This window comes from Conger conger, chromosome 6 (assembly GCF_963514075.1).
Source record: "Conger conger chromosome 6, fConCon1.1, whole genome shotgun sequence".
NCBI lineage: Eukaryota > Metazoa > Chordata > Actinopteri > Anguilliformes > Congridae > Conger > Conger conger.
This window is the reverse complement of record NC_083765.1, coordinates 30,161,622-30,185,979: the sequence shown is the minus strand read 5'-3', so window position 1 is coordinate 30,185,979 and position 24,358 is coordinate 30,161,622. Positions and strand designations below refer to the sequence as shown.

At 39.3% G+C, this 24,358-nt stretch overlaps 1 protein-coding gene across 1 annotated transcript; it reads left to right on the top strand.

The window, feature by feature from the left end:
* The first annotated feature begins 382 nt into the window (after positions 1-382).
* LOC133131287 (Kruppel-like factor 1) lies at positions 383-3,292 on the top strand. Its single transcript, XM_061246577.1, has 2 exons — positions 383-757; positions 1,020-3,292. Exons 1-2 carry the CDS (start codon positions 601-603, stop codon positions 2,354-2,356), a joined length of 1,494 nt encoding a protein of 497 aa, XP_061102561.1. The 5' UTR covers positions 383-600; the 3' UTR covers positions 2,357-3,292.
* The last annotated feature ends 21,066 nt before the right edge of the window (positions 3,293-24,358 follow it).

Sequence of the window (24,358 nt, the reverse complement as noted above, 5' to 3'; positions counted from 1 at the left end):
CTTCAATGAACGCACGCTACGCATAGTCTCAAGGCATGATAAGGAGCAAATATTGAAAATCAGAAGCTACGTTATCAACATTTCACTTCAAAACGAGTAAAATATTCAAGTTTTCATGTCTTTCATAGGAACAAGTCGGATACCGCCGTTTCAGAACCTCATTTTCGCGTACAGATCTTCAGGAGAGTTGCAGCAACGTCACAGACGTAGGTCTCCTTTTTTGGGGAAGCCCGTCACATCCTCTGTCCATGTATGGGCATTGGGTTGACACGCAGCGGGGAATCCTCTCAGTGGAGATGATGAATGGGGAGGAGGGACGACTGATCAGCCCAAGAGTATATAAGGCGAGGGAAGGGAAGCCGCCGATGTGAATTCACAGCAACAGATATTACACGAGCAACAGCCCTGATTTTGTGCATGCAGATTTCAGAAAAAAAGGGAATCCCGGATTATTTTCACAAGTTTCTCGTCTACAGCCTTTTTGGAAATTATCTGAAGGATTTGTTCCCCTGAGATTTAAGGACATCTGACATTTGTGTATATTTTTCTCACATACTGCATTTGGATTGACACAAATCGCTGGACTTTGATTTTGGAAACATGCTGAACAACATGGATTTGAACTCCAAAGATTCGTTTTATTCCCATTTTGACAACTGTTGCAGCTCTTCCCTTGGGCTTGAGACGATTAGATCAAAAGAAAATCAGGACGTTTTCATGGAGGCTGAAAGGCAGGCACCTGTTCAGTTGAATCAAGGTGAGCCGCTTTGCTTTTGCAACACACATCAACACATTCGTATGTGCACTCTAAATTGTAGCAATAATAGTAGTAAAGTATAATCGGAGAGTCGTGTGTGGCAATTTATTAGGGGAAACGTATGAGTGTTTTAAGAGCACCATAATGCGTATTGCCTTTTTCGCATGCTTACATAACAAATGCATAATTTGCATGCATACAATGTCAGTGTGTAGTTGATGTGTATCACTCAGTTTTTCTTTTTTTTCCTCATTTCCCTTAGAGGGTGCGACCGTGCATCCCAAAGCCGAGGCATCCAACTCGGATTTCTTCTTTGACCCAAGCGACGCCTCAAAAGGCAGCGCCCCCTCCTCTTTCGCCTACTCCGGTAGCTTCTACGTTGAGTCATCGCAGGGACCGGTGTGCAGCACAGAGACCCTGCTCAACATGATCACAGAGATAGTCGGTATATCCACGCTGCCAATCTCAGAATTCCAGCAAGGTGATCCTGGCACTTCCTACGCGTCTCTTTCTCCGCTGGAAAACGGCAGGGGCAGCTTTCCAGACGCGGGATTCCAAAACCAAGGCGCTACTAGTACAGTGGCGAGCGCCTCTCCACCAGTATACTCACCAGAGCAGGTCTGCAGCTATCCCGGAGTTCAGACGAACCTCCAAGATCCCATTGCAGCGCAAACAAACTTTGGCTCACCGGCCCAGGTTTCAAGCCAAGGACACCCAGAACCGCAGCAACCGCAGCCTGCAACGTTTCCGGTTGTTGTCAAAAATGAGTTCGAGAGCAGCTGTTACGAATGGGACCAATTCAGCAAATCCGACGCATACTTACCCTCAAGTTTAGAACCAGATATCTTCCCGATATCTGGTAACAGTCCATCTGAGCAACAAGTGGACGTTAAAGATTTCCTTGACTCCTTGGCTCCCATTTGCCCCACTGCTGACACTGAGTGCAAAATAGAACGCGTCATCAAGCAAGAACAGTGCTTCATGGGCAACTGCGCACAGAATTTTGCCAGTGCCCTTTACACTAACTACCAAGTGCCAATCATGGATGTCTCAAATAATGTTTTGAAACCCGACGTTTTTTCCAATATTGGAGCTCAGACATTGACAAGCCAGTCAGATTCAGCTTACACATCCTCTGCTTTGTCCAGTACTATAGACACACTTCTTTATTCATCTCTTTTGCCAAACACTTTCCCAAGAAACTGCACACGCGTGGACAAACCACCTCGTATCAGAAAAAGTCCGGCTTCCTCTAACGGACCGGCCAAAGAAAAGCCCTTTTCTTGCCCCATGGAGAACTGCGATAGGCGTTTCTCCCGTTCCGACGAGCTGAATCGGCACATTCGCATTCACACAGGACACAAGCCTTTCCAGTGCCGCATCTGCTTGCGGAGTTTCAGTCGTAGCGACCACTTGACGACGCACACCAGGACTCACACTGGGGAGAAGCCCTTTTCCTGCGACGTGTGTGGCAAACGATTTGCCAGGAGCGACGAGAGAAAAAGACACGGTCGCGTGCATCTGAAACAGAAAGAAAAGATGGAGCTGAAGCCACAAGTAATTAGTACTTGGCCCTTTACTTTACCCGAGGGAATCTGAACACGCATATGCGCTTTATATGGGCTATATGTGCATGAAATTAAATCTTTCCGTCTTGGAAGATTAAAGCTTTGTAAAACAGTTGACCACTGATTACAAGTTAACGTCTAAGCGTTTGCGATGTGTCATGCCAGTCCAGTCCGGGTGACTTGACGGACCGGCTTCCGGTGTAACTGTCATTGTCGGAGAAGAGGATATAAGAAGGTCTCTCATTTGAAATCACGGCAACGTATTTCAAATGGGTCCGAATTTTGGAAGGCATTTCAAGTCCTATATACATGCTAAAGACTGCCAACACTAGCGTTCTATGCAACAACAAATGCGTAAAAACTAATGGACAGCGTTCGGCATAATCATTAGTTAACTAATAACTCGAGACTGACATTCTTTGCCTGGATGTCACTGAAGAGCACTTTCAAAACAGACTCTGAAATAAATAAAATAATAGAAAACTCGGAACTGTTACCGCAGAAGCAAACAGCAAAGTTCAGAACCTCCTTGTCTGGACAGCTACAACCTCAAAGCAAAAATGGCAATCTAATATAAAAACGAAATTGAACTAAGGGTGGTGTGGGGTGTATTACACTTAAGACTTGGCAGTTGTGAATCCGACGATATGTGCTTTTGATGCTTTTTACATAACACTGCGACAAGCCAAACTGTGTTTCTTAAAGTTGCATGTTCTTGTTTATATTGGAATATTTCATATGAAACAAAGGCAACGTTGTCCTGCTTGGGACAAAAAAGACTGCGTTGTTAATATAAAATAACTATTTCTTCGGCGCGACATTTGTGCCAAGGTTTTGTTGTCAAAATACTGTTGGTTTGTACTTGTGTTGTATTTTATTACTTACTATATTTATTACTTGGATATATGAATGAAATGTGCAGCACCAATCCGTGTCAAAATAAATATATTTGTATGACTATCTTTAAGTATTTTTCTAAACGTGGATGTATATTTTCAAAAGCAATGCTTTCTTGCAGTTTTTTAAATGGAAATAGTTTATTTCCAAACTTACTCACAATGTTATATTTGTGCAAGGAGAATGTTCCAACACCTTAAATATTGCTTTTTATCACAGTAAAATTATTATGTTTTGTTCAGCCACATTGAGTATAACATTTTGAGTATAAGAGAGCAATTCAGTAAACCAATAATATAGACTGTGTACTATCTAGTATCAATTCAAGTTTATAAAATATGCCAGCATATTGTCACAACAAGGTAAAACTCCTCATTCACAATAATATAACATCAATTATTGGTAAATCTGATTGGATTGTAAGGGCTTCTAGAGTTTGTGGTATCGGCAAGCAAGAATGAGCACAATGCTTTAACATTGCAGTTGAGTAATATTGTAGCACACATTGCTGCCACATCCAGTACTTTGATTGGTGATATTTAAATCTTAAAACGCATTGTCAAAAGGCAGACATTCAATTAAATGCAAATGTGGATTAGATAGGGGGATTAGATTGTTTTGTACAATCTAAGTACTGTAAAATGATGTGTAATTTGAACTTGCTTTAAGTTATATTAACTGTTAAATTATATTAACTGAGATACAAACTCATGTACATGTACAAAATGTGTACAGTTTCTACAAAATACATGAATTGTGTTGTTATTTTTCATACAAATGTTTATGAATAAAACATCTGCTTTTTTGAAATGCCACTGGATGGGTTTGCAATGCATTTAGTTTCCAGACTTTATTTACCACACACACGCACATGCACATGTACACACACACACACATACACACATGCACATGCACACACACACACATATACACACACACATGCACATACACACATACACACACACACACATACGTCTTCTACTTTGAAAGTTCTCTCTCACTGCTGTGTTCTGATTTAGATGTGTGAGTGTCTGAGGTCTGAATATTTATCATAAACATCAACCATCCTGGCTGCCAGCTGTTATTCCATGTCTTTGTCAGTTCTTCACAGCAATGAGAAGTGGTCAGAGAACACTATAAGAATCATGTGCTACTTTCTTATTCATATCAATGCACGTAGACAAAGAAAAAATGATAATATTAAGGGTCCCCATTCAGAACCTTATAAATGTCATAGGACAGGGGCCTGCAGTCAAACATTTGCTTGTATGGCCCTGATTTATCCTAAATTAATGAGTATTTCATACTACATTTTAAATAGCCAGAGATGGCATGTACATTACTTTTAATTAAGCTGGTGAACACTGAACGAGCATTAGCAATAATCCAGAGAGGACACACACTCTCAGTGCTCAACATCTTTATTTGAAAATGTTAAAAGACAAAAGAAAAGGAAAAGAAAAACACTTTTCAGTTGGTCTCCCTGGTGACAAATCCAGTCTGAAATGCAGCCTTTTTGTCACATCTTAACCGTCAATGTTATCGCCATCCATTGAATATAGCTCATGAATGAATGTGTCCATTCCGTTCTCCCTGCTGCCTCTCAGTTTGTGCCACAGTTCTTTTCACATTAGCCGTGTTGAAAATGGCATCTATTGAAAGTGACGCATGGGCATAGGCCTTCTTGTAAAATAAATACTCTGATAGAACTCATTCAGAAAATCATTGGAAATTATTATAACAATTCCCGTAACAGCTTGACAAGCTTGTTCCTTACACGGGTCTGAACACAGACTCTTTTTTGGTAAGTTAACAATAGTGTGTGGATTGGGTTCTGCGATGGTGGAAAAGGTACTATTGTTTTCTTGTTCATGGTTGTGAAAGGGAAATTGAAATATCCTATTCCACACTCAGGGTTTGCATTCACTACTATGTGGTATGGCGGGCAGATAATCCATAAGGGTCACACAAAGCCACATATGGTACCGTTACATAGCTGATATACTTCACAGGTTTATAGACAACCTGAGGACAAGACAAAGAAACGTGACTGAACCTGTCATAGATGGCTGCGGGTATAAGGGAAACTGTGATTGGAATCACATTATCAGATGTAGAATGCATTACCCAAAGCTATGAAAGAGCTCTTTGCAGCATGCTATACATGGTGTATGCCTTTGCATCCCAGACAGTATGTTCTAAACATGTGCAGGGTTTCTGAATTTTAATGTTTTCTCAGATGTATTAGATGTATCAGGGCTGCCCAACCCTGTTCCTGGAGATCAATCGTCCTGTAGGTTTTCACTCCAACCCTAACAAAGCACACCTCATTCTCTTGTTGACCTGCTGAATAGTAGAATCAGGTGTGACAAATTAGAGTTGAAAAAAAAGCTACGGGATGGTAGATCTCCGGGAAGAGGGCTAGCCTGTCCTGTATTAGATGGTCCACAGTGTGGCAAATATGAGCCAAAATGGCAGGAGAGCTATCATTAATGCCTATCTGGATTATATAGCGCATGAGCTCCATTCCGCTGCTGGTGGCATGGCTGGGGACTCCGCCTGTTTTCACATGACGTCCCTCACTGCCACCACAGTTCCCTCGCCCACACAAAACACGCCACTATTTGCATATTTTCTTGACAAAGGACCAGCAGGGCCCATGGGATCTGCTGCATGTACTGTGCAAATTGCCATAATCAGCACTGCCATGCACTCTGCCCACAGTCAGGTTCCCCACCAGTCCTTCTGCCACAGATAAACCACAACCTCTAGGGCACCTCAGAAGGAAGTGGCTCATTTTCTCTCTTCAATCAGCAGCAACTAAAGTAGTTCTCAACTGAGAATGAGTTGGTTTTGGTACAACCTGCAGCTTTTCAATAATTTCACATCAGGTTTTTCTCTGTGTAGCACCCTTGGAGGGTGCTACCTTTTGGAGTTCAGGATGGCATCCTCGGAAGAACTGTGCATTTTAGGTTTCCACATGTACCACCATGAAAGATTTGATTCCCTACTGTGACTAAATATTCACATCAAAAATGAGTGCAAGAATACAGCAAAGTAACCCAGCCATGTTTATTACCTGAAGTTAATTTTAGTTTCTTTTAATATGAAGATTCATTCCTGTTCTACCTCCTCCAACAATGTTTTGTAGAGACCTATATTCAGAATTGTCATCCTTTTGTGTGATTGAAATCAACCTGCTTAGTATTTTTCTAAAGTTTTAGAGTTTTAAACAGCCACATCTTGTCTAGAATTCTGAAGATGCTGAATTGAATTAGGTGTCATAAAACAATATTATACAGTGTATATATTATATTTAAACAAAATTATATTTAATGGCATTTTGAGACAATTAAATATTTGTGCTCTTGTTATTTATATGAGCTGATATAAAGGCAGATTTCTCTTCAAGTAAAATTCAACAAGTCACAATCACCCAGCCGCAGGCAGTATTCTAATGCCATGTATTGACATGGTAATGTATCTGAGGGAAAGGGTGCATCTAGGACAGTGTCTGTTCTTGATGTTTAATAGTAGCTTGATTAATGCACTCCAAGTAGTGAGCATCTTTTTCCATGGGATTTGACACAAAGTCATCTCCCTTTTGCCTCTTCTAATTAAACACTGAATAGGCGATTGTTGGCAACAAGGGTAACAAAAAAATCTGGCTGCGTATGAAAGAGAGATCTCTTTAATGCTCAGATGAAAGGGTTAGATGCATTTGGAACTCACTCATCTCTGCATTGCATGTCTCTTCTGTTCAGATTAAAAAGCAAATTGCAAGCTTTAACTCTAACATCATAATTTTTTTCAGCTTTTCAAGAAATCACACTCTGACTTTATTCTGCTCTATACTTTTGCCTTGTTAAAGTTAACTGTGGTATGGCATTTTTTAATACAGATCAAACTGTCTTTGTCAAGAACTTTTACCTCGCCCTAACACAGATTTTGCTTTTTTAAATTCTACACCTTGTGGTTCTTTATTGTTTATGTATCATGCATTTGTTGTATATTTAAAGTAGTTTAATGCTCTGTTGCATAGTTTTGTTCTTGTTTTTGTAAAAATTAGATTTCATGTTCAATACGTTTGTCGACAAGTTGTCAACTGAGGCAGCACTTCCTGCACTCATCGGCTCTCTTGGGAGTATATTTCCCCCACTGTGTTTCAGTCCCTGGTCTGTGTGCTTCTGTTTGCTCTGGACGACAGTATCTGCTAAAAGCCAGTAAAGTTGAGCTGAGTAATGAATTAGGATGGAGTTGGTAGGCCGAACTCCCAGGTTTGGTCCAATACATAGAGTATTGATTTTAAGATGGCTGATTCAAGACATCCATTGCTGCAGCTGTGTTGCACTTGAGACCTCGATTGGCTGGCTGTACAAATTGTGCGAGAACTGCCTGACAGTGGAGAGTAGGGGAGCAACGGTTTCCTCGTTCACTGCGTACAAAAAAAATAAAAATGTGTCTTAGCAACGGGAGGCTCTTCAGTGCACCCCATTTGCACAAATCATTGGCGTGTGAATGTTCATTTCTGTGTTTCGCAACTCCCCAACATGTGTGTCATTCATTATGCAGATCAAAGATCACTGTTTAGCCGCACAGGGTTACAGACCTCAAGTGCATTCTAATGGTACGTATACTTCGTTAATGATAAGTATACGTACGCGTACTTCAGACGGAGTCTCGGCCACAGCACGCCTGATAGATCCACTCTAATGCAATCATTATGTTGTTTTCTTCCTGCCTAGAGCCTGTGGCTTTCACAGCGAGACCCTCAGCTTGGCTCTGTAATCAAGGTGCATAATCACCCAGCTATATCTGCAATCAGGTCTGCTGGATTAAGCCTTAGAACCACTTGATGCTCAATGGAATTGTGCTTGGTCCTAAAGAAGGACGTAGGTGGTATGGAGGGTTCCGGTGATTAGACATTCAGTAAGCACAATTACAAAGTGAAATCGTTAAGTATGCATCTGGTTGCCCAATTTTCACAATTTCTAGATCATTCACTTATGTCCAGTCGGATCTGCGGATGGGAAAACTTCCAGAACAGTTTTTAAACCAAAGGGCTAAACCTGGGCTCAGCTGAATACCATCACAAAACATCTCTATGGTAACACTGGAATGCAAGGTCTGTTACCTTATGAGAGAGAAATGGAGAGAGTATGAGAGAGAAATTAGGAAAGGAAGGGACAGAGTGGGACTCTGGTTTTTATCAGTAATGTCTGCTTTTGCAAATTAAACAGATTATTTCAAGAGCTTTCTTAGGAATTTGTCAAGCGCAAGACAGCATAAAGCCTTAAATAGCTAGTTTTGTTTCTGTGACTGTGGAGGCATTACCATTGGTTCATAATGACCATGACTCACAGCAGAGGCCTATCATAGTATGTATCAGTGTTCAGAAGATTGGTAATGTTAGCCAGAGGCTGGTGGGATACATCCCAGCAGTGCTGTGCGCTATTGCTCAGCGAAGGACCTGAGCAACTGAGGTGCCACTGCTCCACTTTCCCCTGATGTTTAGCTGAGCAGTAAGCCTGCTGGAACCAACTGCAACTTTTTAGATAAGCTTCCTGAATACAAAATCCACATAGAATGTTTTAAGGCATCAGCAAAGGCGTATTTTTGCTACCATTCTTTCAATTGGGTCAACAATATAGATCAATCCATCGAGTCGTTTTTCTTAGCAACGGCCTGTCTCACGTTGAGCACCGGTTTCCATGCAGCTCAAAGGAATACCCAGCGTGACCACGTGCCACGTCCGGTCAGCGCCACTGCCACTCGATGACGCTGGAAACCCCGTGTTTAACGCGAGAGTGCGCCCTTCTGTCACTAACGAGAATGAATCGCCACATCTTGTCAGAGAACATACTTAATTCATATAGTTTCATCACTTTCAATATCCCAGCTATTTTCTGAATATAGTCTGAGTGAACAATTAGGCCAACCGGAAATAGATATAGGCACAATCTTGTTAACATGAGCACCGCAACCAAAGTTAAAAAATAAAATAAAATGTCCCAACATTATTAGCTTTCAAAGCTATTTATTATTTCAATATATTGTATAATTAGCTTTATTATTGTGTTTGTAAAATGCTGTAGATAATATGTTCATGTCACATGCCTCCTCATCTCCCATCTCTATGCAGTAGGTCTTGCTCCAGTATCTGCTACCTTTAATTCCTGCTACTTTGCTAGCTCATATGACAATGGAACAGCTCCACAAAGCCTCCAAACAATGTTCATCCTATACCCCAGCCAGACCTCTATGTAGTGTACCACAACCTCAAGGCCATTGGCATCCCTGCGTGGTCACTTCTCCCAGTCACAATGCCTTTGTGTACTGAAACTGCTTCTCCCACAATGTAAGTCACAATGCTTCTTCTGCACTAGAGAGATATCATACAGCCATTTAATTTAAGGAAAATAACTCAAGCAGTGGTCCAATCTTTTCTTACAGATATCCAGGTAGTCTGATTGAAATCATAAAAGACTTGAGATGATTTGATAACCATTACATTTGGGAAAGTCTATGTCTTTGCAAAAGATAATTTCAAGTAAATGTTTCAAATTAGAACATAATTTCTTCACAAATGGCTATTAATATCAGTTCATTAACTGAACTCTCAGCCCACCTCATACCACCGGAGGCTGGAATCATATTCATTTTCTGGTATCACTATACTGCTATGTGAGTGATTTCTGCCTTTTTGTCAGGAAAGTTTAGAGATTGATAGTGATATCTGCACACGGAGCTCAATGCTCAAATGAAAACAGGCCAAACGAAAGCTAAAGAAGAAACTCACAGGTCTTTCATTCTCGATGCTTGGCAGCGTATTTTTATTGCTTGAGGTTTTTCCTGCTGTGAGACAAAGAAAAATGAACTATTTTAACTCTCCGGGGGAGCGGTGAGAAATGCACACAATTCTCCTCAGTAATTACTGCAGTCATTACCACACAACTGGTGTGTGTTAAATTGAGATTCATTGACTAAGCCTTTTCTTGTTCAATATAGCAGTTATTACAGACAAATACTATTCTCTGGGTACAAATGATCCGCTGGACTCAGTTTTCACCTTTATTTTGTTTCAGTTTCACATATTATATCTGTTATTGTCCTTGTGACTATATTGGTCCCACAACAGTTATGAGAAAATGATCATTGCTAAACATATTAACATATTAATTGAAGCATTTGTTGTTAAGTATATCTAAAAAGGAATTTTCCATTTAACTTTTTTTTTCTTCATTTAATTAATGTTTGTTGCTTGAGGTAGTCAAAGATATCAACAAATGTGCATTTGTTTCACAACACTGTTTCAGCAGTTGCTTTACATGTAAAAACAGAACTCTGTACATTAGAATGGTAGGCGAGCATGACTGTTTCATGCACAACATTAAAGAATAAGGCAGTAGTACTTATTTAACTTATTCAACTTAACATACATTTTATATTTTACATGTCCTCATAAATAGTTCTTTGGCAGTTTTTAAACCATTATTTTTCTCTTCACCATTCGGAATGCCAAATTGAATTTGTATGCATGTCTCATCTCTGCAATATCCTCCAACAATTTGCGCGAGCAGAAACTCGATCTCCTCTGCCAGTGGCCAGCTGTCACTTCTTTTCACTCCGTAGTTCAGCAGCCTGGCATAAGAGGAGGAGGACACTTTATATCGGCTGGTGCAGGCAAACTGCAGGCACCTGATCAACCAGTAACTCCTGCTGTGTGAGGAGACTGACTGAACCTCAGCGACCCGATGGCTTCCAGACCTGATAGCCAATAGTCACGATTCTATTTATGCCTTTTCTAATAGTAGCAATAGTTATTCTGCTGTTCAAAACGGAACTGTTATTGACTACTGGCTATTGCTATTGTTATCTCTTCAGTGTGGTGTGCATCCAGATTCAGCCCTTAACCCTATTAATTTGGGAAAGCTTATATTAATTATAGGGTCAGAACATCTGAGCATGAAGTATAGTGTACCAGTGAAATGCATGTCAATGGACATGTCTCAAATGTACAAATCTAATTTAAGGGAATTTTATGCTTCACCATCACACCATACCCGCATATTATGCAAGGAAATATTTCAGTTTCTCTCTTTCAAAAATTAATACATTCTATTGCATGCTTGAGGCATACAAATCCTATGCGACTCCATAATTTTCCTCATGCCAATCATCACTTCAGTAGTTTTATAAATTGAGCTTTCCTGCTGCTAGCACAGTAGCCTTATATTATTACTGACAACAGATACAAATATAAATCATTGTATTGTAATTCCTCTGAATGGTTCACAAAGAGCATATCACAAAGAGTGTACATTCACCGAAATCTAAATTACACTGAAATACAAGTACATATAATTTGCATTTGAATGAATAGTTTTGTATGTGTTTATCTCAACACAATAACAGGTTTACAATCTTACCAGCAATACATGTGCCTTTCAAGAAACTCAGAAATGAGCTTTAGTATCCTTAAACTACCCTTCATAAATGTAATCTGATTCTACCACTACAGCATGATCACCTGCAGTGCACTGTACATATCCAACATATTCATTCACCATTGATAGTTCACAATTATCATTTAACATTACATTTCCTTGTATTATGGTTTGTTTTCTAGGGTAATTTCACTCCTGGTGGCAGTACAGAAAATAAGCATTCAAATACATAAAAGAGTTACAACCTGCTTTCATACTTACGATTGTAAGCCAAAATAAGTTCCACTGAACATGCACTGAAAAGCACTACTCGATATTACTGATGCTGGGTATACTCAGTTACTATGGCAACAGCTGTGGATTAAGCAAAGAATGTGGAAGTCATTCTTTTATTATTTCTATTTTTTATTGTAAGAGTAATATCTACAATATTTTCTCAATTAAGAGAAAAGCCTAACTTTCAAGAATCTAACTTTCAACAAAAACAATCATTATTTGTTGTTTATTCATTAAAATGACCTTTCAAAGAAACCCAGAAAAGAAAGAATAGATCATCCTTTTGGCTTATCAGTAAAAATGATATCTTTCTTTCTCAAATGTTTCATAAATCAGTTTTTAATAGCATTTCTGCTACATCAGCAAGAATGGGTGATCAAGGCCTTCGACTTTCAATGGCCAATGATAGTACTGTTCTATAATTGTCAAATTGGTATGCACGGATTGTGTTTGGTAGTGTGAAACCTTTGGCCTATATTTTATTAGTATTCATCCACTTCATGTTCCACAAGCACTTTCAACATTAAATTGGCATGACTCGACTTTGCTTTTCTGCTACTCCTCTTGTTTTGCTTGCATCCATGCCCATACCAAAGTGAGAAAAATTCATATAAATATTTTTAGCATTGTCTTTCTCATTGTCAACCTTGCTCATATCACCCTCATATCACATTCAGTGAAATCGTTCAAAAACCTTCAACATTCATTTTGAAAACCACATACAATCATTCAATGAACTGTTGCACTTTTAAATCTGTTGTTGACTATAACAAGATGTGTGAAGCTTACTAGCTGCAGGAAATGTCTACTTGTACACTGCACTGTGGCTCATAAAAGAGTGCACATGTCAGAATAGTTTCAGAATTTTCTAGTTCAAGATGTATTTTCTAACTTCCATGCAGTAAAAAGAAATGATTCAGACAAATGCCCTGACATCGAGCGCTGATGAATGCATCTGTCTAAAATGTTGGCTGATACGCTGGACACAAACAATTGCTTTCTTTGTTCATGAAATAGACTCTATGAGAACAGGAATGACAGTTTATTTTGACTTTCGTGGTCTTTTTTTAAAGGCATTATTGCATTGCATTATCATACAATGAAAACATAAACATGTTACCTTTTCACCTCTGTCGTGTCATCTGTTACATTCCTTTTTTGTCATACTTGTTATTACTCTGTTATTTAACTTGTTATTTATATTTGTTGCTTTTCTAATCTTATCATTTTATTTATTTGCTGGCCATGCCATTCATTACTCTCTCCTATGGATGTAAGGAATCCATTTTGAACTAAATGAGCTGGGTTGGGGCAAGTAGAAAAACTTGGTTAGGTGTATGTCTTTTGTCAAGCTTTACTAAGCTTGGTTTTATAATGCAGTCCATACCGTATTTTAATTATCCTCTGTTTTGAAACCCTCTGCACACTAACTAGTATTCAACAGTTCATGTACCACTGCCCCCCTCCCAAATAAAAACACGCACCCATACCCACACACATATCCAGATACATACCCACACCACCACCATTCTCCTTCCCACACATATACCCACCATCACCACTCACCACACATACTGTATCCAACCTACACTTCTGTACACACACACATACCCTCACAACCCCCCCACACATGTACATCATGCGCAATACACACATACGTTCACACACACACACCGACCACATGAGAACAAGCAACTGCTCTGTCAGCCTGTTTCTATGTTTCCTAGCTATATGCCCACTGTATACCCCACACTCTGCAGCTTACTCTGAGTGACAGAGGATTGCTCATGTCAAAATAGTGAGGTGAGCCCTAAGGTTTTTAGGAAGGTGCTGACTCACTGAGGTTGAAGTCATCCTAGTCCGGAAATCTTTTGTTGCCATGGTTTTTCAGCGAGTGTTAGATTTTGTAAAGCATTAAGGGACACTAGGGTGAGCAGTGCTCATGCAGGGTTATGCCCTAAAGGAATTTTATTTGATTTAGTTTGTGTATGTGTGCTCCATAATGTTTTGGGACAAATTAATTTTTATTCTTGATCTGGCTCTCTATTCCACAATTTGAGATTTGTAATCACATAATTCACACGTGGTTTATAATATGAATATTACGCTGCTTTTTAATGGTATTTTTATTAGTTTCATGTATCTATACACATAGAAATCACAGCACTTTGTATGCATTCCCCCCAACCCCTTTCAGGGCACCATGATGTTTGGGAGATATTAACGTCTTGTTTAGTACTTCAGCACCAGGTGCTGAGTATCTTCTCTGATGATGCTCTGCAAGGTCCTGCTTATTTTGGGGGCTAGTTGCCAATAAATGAAACCAGTCAAGCGTCTTCCCGGTTTATGTTGCTCCTTTGCAACAAAAACTTTTATTACTCTTTAGTTGCTTTTACAACATGTTTGGCGTCTTTGTCTTGCTGTAGGATGAAGTACTGTCCAATGAGTCTGGAGGGTGGCACTTGCTTGAATTTGAGCAGATACGATACTTCTGTACACTTCGGAATTCATTTTCCTGCTGCTATCAGCAGTTACATCATCAAGTTAGCCAGTAACTCTGTCAGCCATACATGCCCAATCGGATGGTTAAGGGTTTTTAATAATGGTAGGAACCATAATATGATCATCAACCATAGAGATCTTCTTTGGCCTCTTTCTTCTTCATGATGTTCCAGTTGAATTTGGTGAGCCTAAGGTTAGATCTATGTTTGTGTTAGATTTATGACTGTGTTTTTCTTATTTCTCAGCCTCATAGTGGCCTCCTTGACTTTCATTACCCAACTCTATTCTTGTGTTGACAAACACAAATAACAGGCCATAAAGGCAGTCAAACGCCTAGAATCAAGACGAGATACTGAAAGCTCACTTTCACCTCTGCTAAGGAAGCAATTGAGCACACCTGAATTAGAAACACCTATGAAGCCACTTGTCCGTCATGATGCCCTGAAATGGGGGGCCCGCATAAAAAGTGCTTTCATTTCTTTCATGGTGAAACCAAAATGTCACACCTTTACAGAATGTCATAGAATATCAAGAATCAAGACTGTTTTGGAAAATATGTTCCATGTTATTTGGAGTTGGTTTGGTGGATTCTGATCTGCACAGCTCTTGTGTTTCAACATTAAAAGGATAATGAATTTTAGCCACATATTTATTTGACAATTTACTCTCTTCTGCTGCCCCCTGTTGGATCAATGGAGAAACTCAAGTGGACAATAATTTTCACTGGAACATTGTGAATAATGCACAGATTATGTATCTGACTTCGTGAAAGTGCTGAATGGCATTTGGAAGATTTTTGTTTTTGCATTTGTTGGTAAGCTGATAGAAATCCCAAGTGACTACTGAAATTGATTGTCATTTGCATAAAAAACTAAACAGTAAACCAAAAGTCACATTCTGAAATAAGTCAATTATGAAAACAATTTTTTTATCATGTGGTAGAAACTAAATTCATAAAAGCATACTATGTGGTCGAGATGTCAGAATGGGGAAGACCAAGACCAAATGTCAGAATGGGGAAGAAATGTGGTCGAAGTGACTTTGACCGTGGAATAATTGCTGGTGCCAGACAGGGTGGATTGAGAATCTGCAGGCAGGAACGCATTGTTAATGAGAGAGGTCAGATTCTACAAGTCTCTGGAACTCTACTGGAGGAATGGAACAGCATTGTTTTCCTAAAGATATTCCCTCAGTTGGTGTTTTGATGATGTTTGTGGAGAGCACTGTCTAACACATCCAAAATATCTCATAGGTGTTCAACTGCTTTGAGATCTGGTGACTGCAAAGGCCATAGCATATTATTCAGATCATTTTCATAAACCACTCAGTAACCCCTTGTGCCCTGTGGATCACCCATCACATAAAAGTGATCACTCAGAATAACTTTGTATTGATCTGTAGTGACCCATCCCTCTAAGGGGACAAGTGGATCTAAACCATGCCAGGAAAATGCCCCAACAGCATAAGAGCCACCACATCCCCTCACTGTATGGGTCAAGCATTCAGGACTGTACTATGCCACACAAGACTATGGTGAAAGATCTCATCTCACCATATCACTTTTACATAGCACCTTTATCCAAAGCGCTTTAAAATTGATGCTTCTCATTCACCCAATCACATACCAACGGCGATTGGCTGTCATGCAAGGCACCAACCAGCTTGTCAGGAGCATTTAGGGGTCAGATGTCTCGCTCAGGGACCCTTTGACATAACCAGGGCGGGATTGAACTGACAACCCTCCGACTGCCAGATGACTGCTCTAGCCTCCTCCTCAATGTCGCCCCGTTTCCACATCTCTCTAGACCAGTGCCTATGGTTTTTTCACAACTGAACTTTCAAATGTACATTTGTCTTTGCAGTGAGGGGTTTATGTACTGCATCTTTATGATACTATCCCTCTCTGTGTAGTTGTCAACGGACTGTTCTTGCTGACACAGTCTGGTAACATCCTGCCGTGTCCTTGCTGACACATTCTCAGTTACCTGAAGAAGAGTTGCTCTTCTGTTTTTCCTTACATATTGGACTAATACGAGCATCACAGTCATCAAATGTGCACTTTCAATCACAATTCTGCCCCTATTTACTGATGTCCTTTGCATATATATATATATATATATATATATATATATATATATATATATATATATATATATATATATATATATATATATATATAAATGCAAATGTCACTTTAGTCACTGTTCCTATTGAAACACTTGCCGGTTGAGTGGCTCAAGCTCTCCCAAGCTCCTGCCGTCCATGCACCAATAATAAGTATTTTCGTTTTGCCACCTTGATTCAAAATCAAGGTCAACTGGCCCTGCTCAGCTTTTCCATGCATGCCACAGAGCATGACAATATGTTCATTGTTTAATTGTATCATGTAGACCTGGATGGAAGCATCTTTTGTAATGTTTCTCCACTCGTTTATTCAGCCATTTCCTTTCATTTGTCACACGTCTATATATGTGCCTCTGCAATCAAGATGTACAGTATGTGCTCAGTGATGATATTACAGTTGGAAATTGACCGTGTTTACATTTAAATGTGCTATTTGTTAGGGTTATGTTAAATTGTTCCAAGGCAGTGACTCAGCACCTAGACAGTGGGTGTCTGTGAATGGAGTTTTCTGGATAAATTGCAAGTGTGAGACAGGTAACAGCTGGCGCACTATGAATGTTCACCTGTAGATGCGCTCATGGCACTGCAACTCATTTAACAGACGACAAAGGTGTGGATGTATACCGACGTGCATTTCCTCTTAAATCACAAATAGTTTGCACATGTCAATCAGTGTTACAATGTGACACATTTGAAATACGTATAAAGCATGCAGGGTGTTATAGAATCCAGTGCGATTTAGTCTTATTTGAATATGTACCATATTTGCTTGAGTTTTATTGTTTATATACTCAGTCACTACTTTATGAGGTAGACCTGTGCACCAGCTTGTTAATGCAAATATTTTATCAGCCAATAATGTGGCAGCAAGTAAATGCATAAAAACATGCAGTCATGGTCAAGAGGTTTAGCCGTTTTTCAGACCAAATGCCAGAATAGGGAATACCTGTCATCTAAGTGACTTTGACTGTGGAATGATTGTTGGTGCCGGACAAGTGTGGTTTGAGTATCTTATAAATTGCTGATCTCCTGAAATTTTCACCCACAACAGTCTCTAGAGTTAGCAGTGAACAATGCAAAAAAAAACAACACAAAAAAACATCGAGTGAGAAGCAGTTCTACAGGCAGAAACATGTTGTTAATGAGAGAGATCAGAGGAGAAGGGCCAGACTGGTCAAAGCTGACAGGAAGGCAACAGTAACGCAAATAACTACACAGTACAACAGTGGTATGCAGAAGAGCACATATCTGAACACACAACATCAAACCTCTAAGTGGATAGGCTACAGCAGCAGAAGACTTAAGTCTAAAAAATAGGTCCAAAAATAACTAATAAAGTGCATATTGTTCAACTTCATATTAAGCATTTGTTGTAAATATATATTAGAGCTAAGGTTGAATTTCCAAATACCTCAGCACAGTAGATTATTGGTTTTGCATGATGTCATTTTTGATTTGGTCATGATTTTTCAGCTCATACTTGTATGGGTTTCAGCATGGCAATTATTGCGAACCTTCTCCCACACCGGATGTAGTCATACTATCTACCACTAGGTGGTGCCTTGGACCAAAACCTGATTCAATGTTTCTGTGCTCTTTTAAGGTGATGATCTTATTTTTTAATTCTCGAACTTTTTCTCTCTCTCTGAAAGTGTGTAATCTCAGTTTCAAATTTAAAGGGTTTCAAATTTAAATTTAACACCCAAAATAATTGAGGATATCAACATACTGTAATTACTGTTCTTAAAAAGTGTTTCAATTATGGTACACAGAATTATATGCATTTATTTTCATCAACAATTAAAAAATCCTTTCATGAAACTTGTGGACAGTGAGGGATATGGGTGGTTAGAACATTCATGACATCACTGCAGATACTACACACTTGGAAGAAGATATCCTTGAGAACTACAATCTAAGTTGATCATAAATAATGAACATCTAAACCAATGAGTGAACAAAATTTAATTAACAAGTTAATGAATGCATGAATGAAAAAATAACATATCAATGCCCATGAGAATAACAACAGCAGTCAACAGCTTTACATGCTGAAAATTACAATAAAACAAAGCTGGTTGGCTTTTAAATCAGTTGAATCAAAGTATGTTCTGACAAGGATCCTGCTTGAGAAACACTAGGGATGTCTAAACTGTAACCCATATGTATGCTGAAATAGATCTGGCTTTATGCAAGGGAAAAATATTGAAGGAAATATGCAGAAAAAACATGGCATATTAGCATTGCTATTTGTTGTTTTACACAATTCTTAATTTCCCAACTGAAGTTATATCATCTCTTGAACCACAGAGGCTAATGAAAATGGTCAGTTCAATCTTGCCAAAATCTTGTGATACCACACAAAGGACAGAACTACCATATCATTAGTAACTAATTTATTTCTTTTAACATGTAAATGCGTTTGACTGTTGAAAGCTATGCCCTCCCATTGGTAAAAAAAAAGTTTGTAAATTAAATTTTTATTGTGGCCCAATCCCGTTATGGAATTCACATAATCTCACCGCCATCATTTGCCACCTGCACATATTTCCCCAGAAGCACAATCTGTTCGTACTGTATGACTGTATGACCAATGGCTCTATGACACATCTGCATAATGCTGACAATCAGGTTACTATCACTTCACAGTTCAAACACCTGGTCCACACAAGTCCCTCTTCCCGTATGTCATCCTGCATTAGAACATACCACTGTCTCATAGCCCTTCTCCCCCGCCCCCTCTCTCTCTCTTGCACACCCACACACGCGCGCGCACAGAGATCTAGTGCTGTTGTTGCACTTACCTCTCCCTACTGCCAATGACTCATTTTACTCAATACGTTATAGAACTTGCCCCTTCTTTTGGTTTGAACACTTGCACTGAGATTGGCTATGGCTAACCTGTAGGGAGTTTGAAGAAAACTGATTTAAAAGATTGAAAACACCTAGCATAATGCTTGAGATGTCAATACAAAGCCTTGACAGAATTAAATTAAGTGCATTACAACTATAGTAGCAATTATATGATACATACCAGACGGAATATTTACATTGACTCGGTGGTCATTTAGCTAGCGGTGGTGGGTGAAATTTGTAGAGCTTATGGCACGACTGTTCTTTTGACCTGAATAAAAATAACAGCGAGAAGAACAACCAAAGTCACCAGGCGTCGAACCGGTTAACAAGGGGATGCCTTTCATGTTGCAGTTTTGCAAGACAGAAATCACGCAGAGACAGCACACCCCTTCTACCAGCGCGGATTCGGCGCGTGCTGTACTGTATTCTGCTGCAGAGTGGAACGCGTGACGTCAACGCTGGAGCAGTTGCCTGGCTCTGAAGGAAAATGGGGAGAAATTTGCGAGGTGAGATTATATTCTTTTTATACATTGTGCACGTTTTGGATGGGGGTTGTGGAAGGACTCTGCGTATCTATTGGATAGACATCAGCTAACGTGCTTCTAATATTTAAACGATTTAATAATATCGCTAAATAAAATAAATTAAAGCCGGATGCACCAATGGATTTCACTGTAGCCAGCACGCACCGAGGAAAATGGTGAAACCAGTGCTGCTGGATGCACTTTTCCAATTTTCATTGGCGTTTCTCGCAGCCGGCGCGCTACCCTCGGAATCGGTGCAAATGAGTGTACGTTACAATTTGTCGTTCGACACAATATTTCTATGTTATTGCTGGAGGCTAATTAGCCTGTGTGTATTAGAACTACACAGCCTGTAATCGCGATTGCAATGGAAATTGATGTATTGCACTTGTCCTTACACCAAAATTCAGAACGATGCATACAACGCCAACAGATTAGAAATTAAATCTATTCGGTGGTTGGAATGTGAGTGAAAGCGCTACTTAATCGATCAACTGCCAATATGAGGTCTTAACAGGTAGACCCTTGAGGCTGTTAATGAAGAGTGTCACCCGGCCTTATTTGCCTGGCGCTGTCAGTGCTCGACTGGATATGCGACTTTACTCATGTCCATCTGGCTACGTGCCTGATGCCAAGCAAGCTTGTATTTATCCATACCAAAATACGTTAGCCGGGACTGGAACGTAAAATGAAGCGGTTTATTTTATAATAGGAACCAGCGGATCCTTTTCGGTGTATTTAATTGTGTAATTTTCCATGGGAAAATAGGTATGGCACAAGGAAATAATTTCCATCGGAATTTTGTAATCGCATTGCTGTGTTGTTTCAATGACAGTATTTTCTTCAATCAAACAGAAACATGGTTATCCGACTGTTGCCAGTCTGCCATGGTTTGTGAATTAACCCATTTTAGTACCTAAATCTGGACCGACTATGGTAACGGCAGAGATAACTCCAATGATCAGTGGATGGTGAGAAGATAGAACATAGCATTGCATTTATACATTTGTTTAATACATGTTATTCGAAGGCATATTAAGCATTAGGGAAGTTGTTTCTGCTTGACTTTGAACTGGGAACATGGAATAATAGCGATTGGAGATGTTGACATACAGGTATATGCATTCTCAACAGTAGTCCCTCATAAGAAAATTACCCGAAAGCTGTTCTGATGTGTCTGTACATCATTGACACAGCCAAACAAAATATGGATCGCCATGTTTTCTGTGGGTATGTTTTTTTATTTAATAGCATTGTGTTTTTGCAGTTTCCATGCCATAAGTTGTATATCATAACAATTTTTTGCGGGGCGTGTAATTCTGTAGACTACATTGCGTAATTCAGGACATAGTTCGGTGCGTTTATCGAAGAGAAAGGATTGTTGTGCTCATGGGACTTTCTAACTAGGAAACATCATACTTCTATCTAATGTTATGACTAAAATAAAATAAATCTTTCACGTAATACGTGAGTAAAGATAGCCTCTTGCTTTCATCTGCCTCCCCATGAATTGCTGTGGAATGCATAACAACTAACATTCTTCTCCCAACGGAGTTTTGTCTGGAAAATGCCATGAAAAGGTCACATTGTGCAGTTTGTCAAAGATAAATAAAATAAAAGACTTAAGTGATACACTGGAAGCACAATTCATTCTGCTCCACTCTTGTTAACCAATGTGTCAAAACCCTTTTCAGTAAAATGTCATTTCAAGCCAACAAAGTGCCACCTGTTGCAGTGGTCCTGTACTTGACATGACATGCCACAGAAGCCCTTGACAGTGGGCTTAGGGGTGGCCAGTAAAACATACCTTTCAGTTAATAAACTGAAAAAACGGATTTAATACAACTTCATAAGGCCTCCATCAGGAAGAGCATTACTATTTTATGAAGCAGCTTCAAGCAACTGCTTTACAAAAGTAACGTACAAGGGTGATATACTGCGTTTTAACATTTCGTTTCATCGTTTCATTGGTTTTAAACAGACATGGTATAAGTGGGCAAGGATAGATATCAAGAGCAATATAAGGATGCGGGTAAAAACTGATTGTGGGAGAATAGGACGTAACATTTTTTTTTTCATATTTATCATATTTAAAATTGTTAAACTTTTTACGTCATGCTGCCCATGTTCTCTCCGATTTTAAATTGTCCAATCATATGCATTTTTGCTCATGCTGCAGACCTCCATAGCCTATGCAGTAGAATGTAGATGAGTAGGCATCCTCAGAGGCATGCAGTGTCACCAGCTACTTCTTTTGACACCATAGCCCACAAGCTAAGCTTGCAAAGACATGACTCTGAGGAAAACAATTCATGTGCAGCTTTAGTAGGCAGACTATGGCCCCTGATTAACCACTAGGGGTTGCTAGAGAGTGCAGAGATGTGGATCCTGGCCGAGGGAATGCTCTCTAACCCTGCTAATTATGTCTTGCCCTGTGGGTTTACTGACCACAGCTGGCACTAGCAAGATCACAATTCAATCTTGAACCATGGAGCCCTTACATGGAAGCTTCATTATTCAATAATTTACTAATTTACGCATTTTCCCTGAACTGCTTCAATTAAAACAACACCAAAGCGTATAAGAATACCTTTGATACCTTTGATAATAGCCAGAGGCTATATCACTCTGACATTTCCCTTTTAAGTTTAGACTGTGCTTGGATGTGAGACCTTTCTAGAAAATGAAGACGTTACTGGAAATGTTTTTGTCAACATATAGAGGTCAATTTTCTTTCTGGACATGTACAAAATGGAATGGTTCAATCATGCGATAGTGCTATTCTGCTGTAGGAAATGTTTTAAATGTTTATTCTGGAAGGAAACAGTTTGCAATTTGCACTTCTAAATAAACCTATCCCTGTCTGGTGTGTGGTGGACATTTTGGGACAAAATGGTTGCCATTCAACACCCAACATTTACAAAGGTTTTGGAGCAGCAGTGTGAGGGTACTATTTGTCCTAATCACTTTCTTTCTCTTTGCCTTGCACCTGTAGTATTCATGATGGGCATCCACTCTGCTTGCTCCAAAGTGAAACTTACACTTAGATACCTGGCCTTTGGTCTACAACCTTCAGTTATGTTGTATGTTGCTGTTCAGCTTTACAAATATTTCATCAGCGCTGTGTAATTAAGCCTGCAGCAAATGTACAAAAAATGATAGCAGAGCAAAATAAGGCTTTGGAAGACTACTTGGATATGCATGATATCACTGTTCTGTCAAAATGTAATTTTCATATTTCATGCTAAATAGGCAGCAGACAAAAATATAAACACTATCATGTGTTTCTTGTGCCACTTGTCTAAACTAAAGTATTGAACTTTGCCTTCTTAGGGTACCGACCTGTGCATTAGCATGGGAACTAGCACAGAGATAACACACAAGACCAGACAGGTAATTAGGCTACTGTATGTCCATACAGCCAGCATGTATGTCCATACAACCAACAGTTAGCAATACCAAGACAGCACCTACGTTTAGCTGCATAATACTGCAAATTATGTGTTAGGTTCTGGGCACTTTCTTCATAAAAATCCAAGAATCCCCTTGTATTATTCCTTGTTATGTGGTGAAATATTTGTGTGAAATTGTTGTGATACAAATGCAATTCACACAGAACAAGCTATCTTTTGCTTAGCAGTGATATCTACAAGCTATCAACCATTCCCTGAAATAATTAGAGATACTGTACTCAATTACAGCTGCTTTCAGATGCTGTGTTACATGTACATGCAGAGCATCTTAGTCGGATAAGAGCAAAAAGTGTATGCTAAATTTAAAAAAAAAATTTTAAAACAAGAAAAAAACAACTTAGTGGGCAGCCATTTGCTGTTTTGTCATTGAGTCTGTTTGGCTGTCTACCCATGACCTCAGTTGTAGCAATGAGACAGTGGGACTTTTTCAACTGACCAATTTCTGAGTGGAAATTTCATATTTCAGTGGCTATGGCTAAATTCAGACTGCCAGGTGTCCTTATTCTTATAAAATCCAATTATGGGGTCATGAGACTTTATATTACTGCTGTGAAGTGGAACTGGATGTATTGCATGCATTTGCAGATATGTGGTAGGATGTTCATTTAGTAGAATTATGGAAAGTTTTTATATTAGCATTAGATGTCTTCATATATGGCACACGTGTAATGCATATTTTGTGCATGAATTTATATAGATAATGCGTTTAAGTGTTTGTCGTCTTGTACAGGGATAAGAAACCATGCCCATAGAGAACAATACTGGTAGACCTTTTAGGAGTAGAGTCACAGGTGATTTCACTGCTAATCCAATTACATATGTCAGATAGTAATACATTTGACAAACGATGAAGAAAAGAACAAAACAGTGTCCTTTTTGATCTACAAACACCTAGGCGATTCTGAAATAAATTTGCTGCAGTAGCCCTGAACCA

Excerpts from the sequence above, each read along its gene's own strand:
- LOC133131287 (XM_061246577.1), top strand. The coding sequence starts at position 601 with ATGCTGAACAACATGGATTTGAACTCCAAAGATTCGTTTTATTCCCAT. Across the intron at positions 758-1,019 it reads ACCTGTTCAGTTGAATCAAG|AGGGTGCGACCGTGCATCCC; the intron begins GTGAGCCGCTTT and ends CATTTCCCTTAG.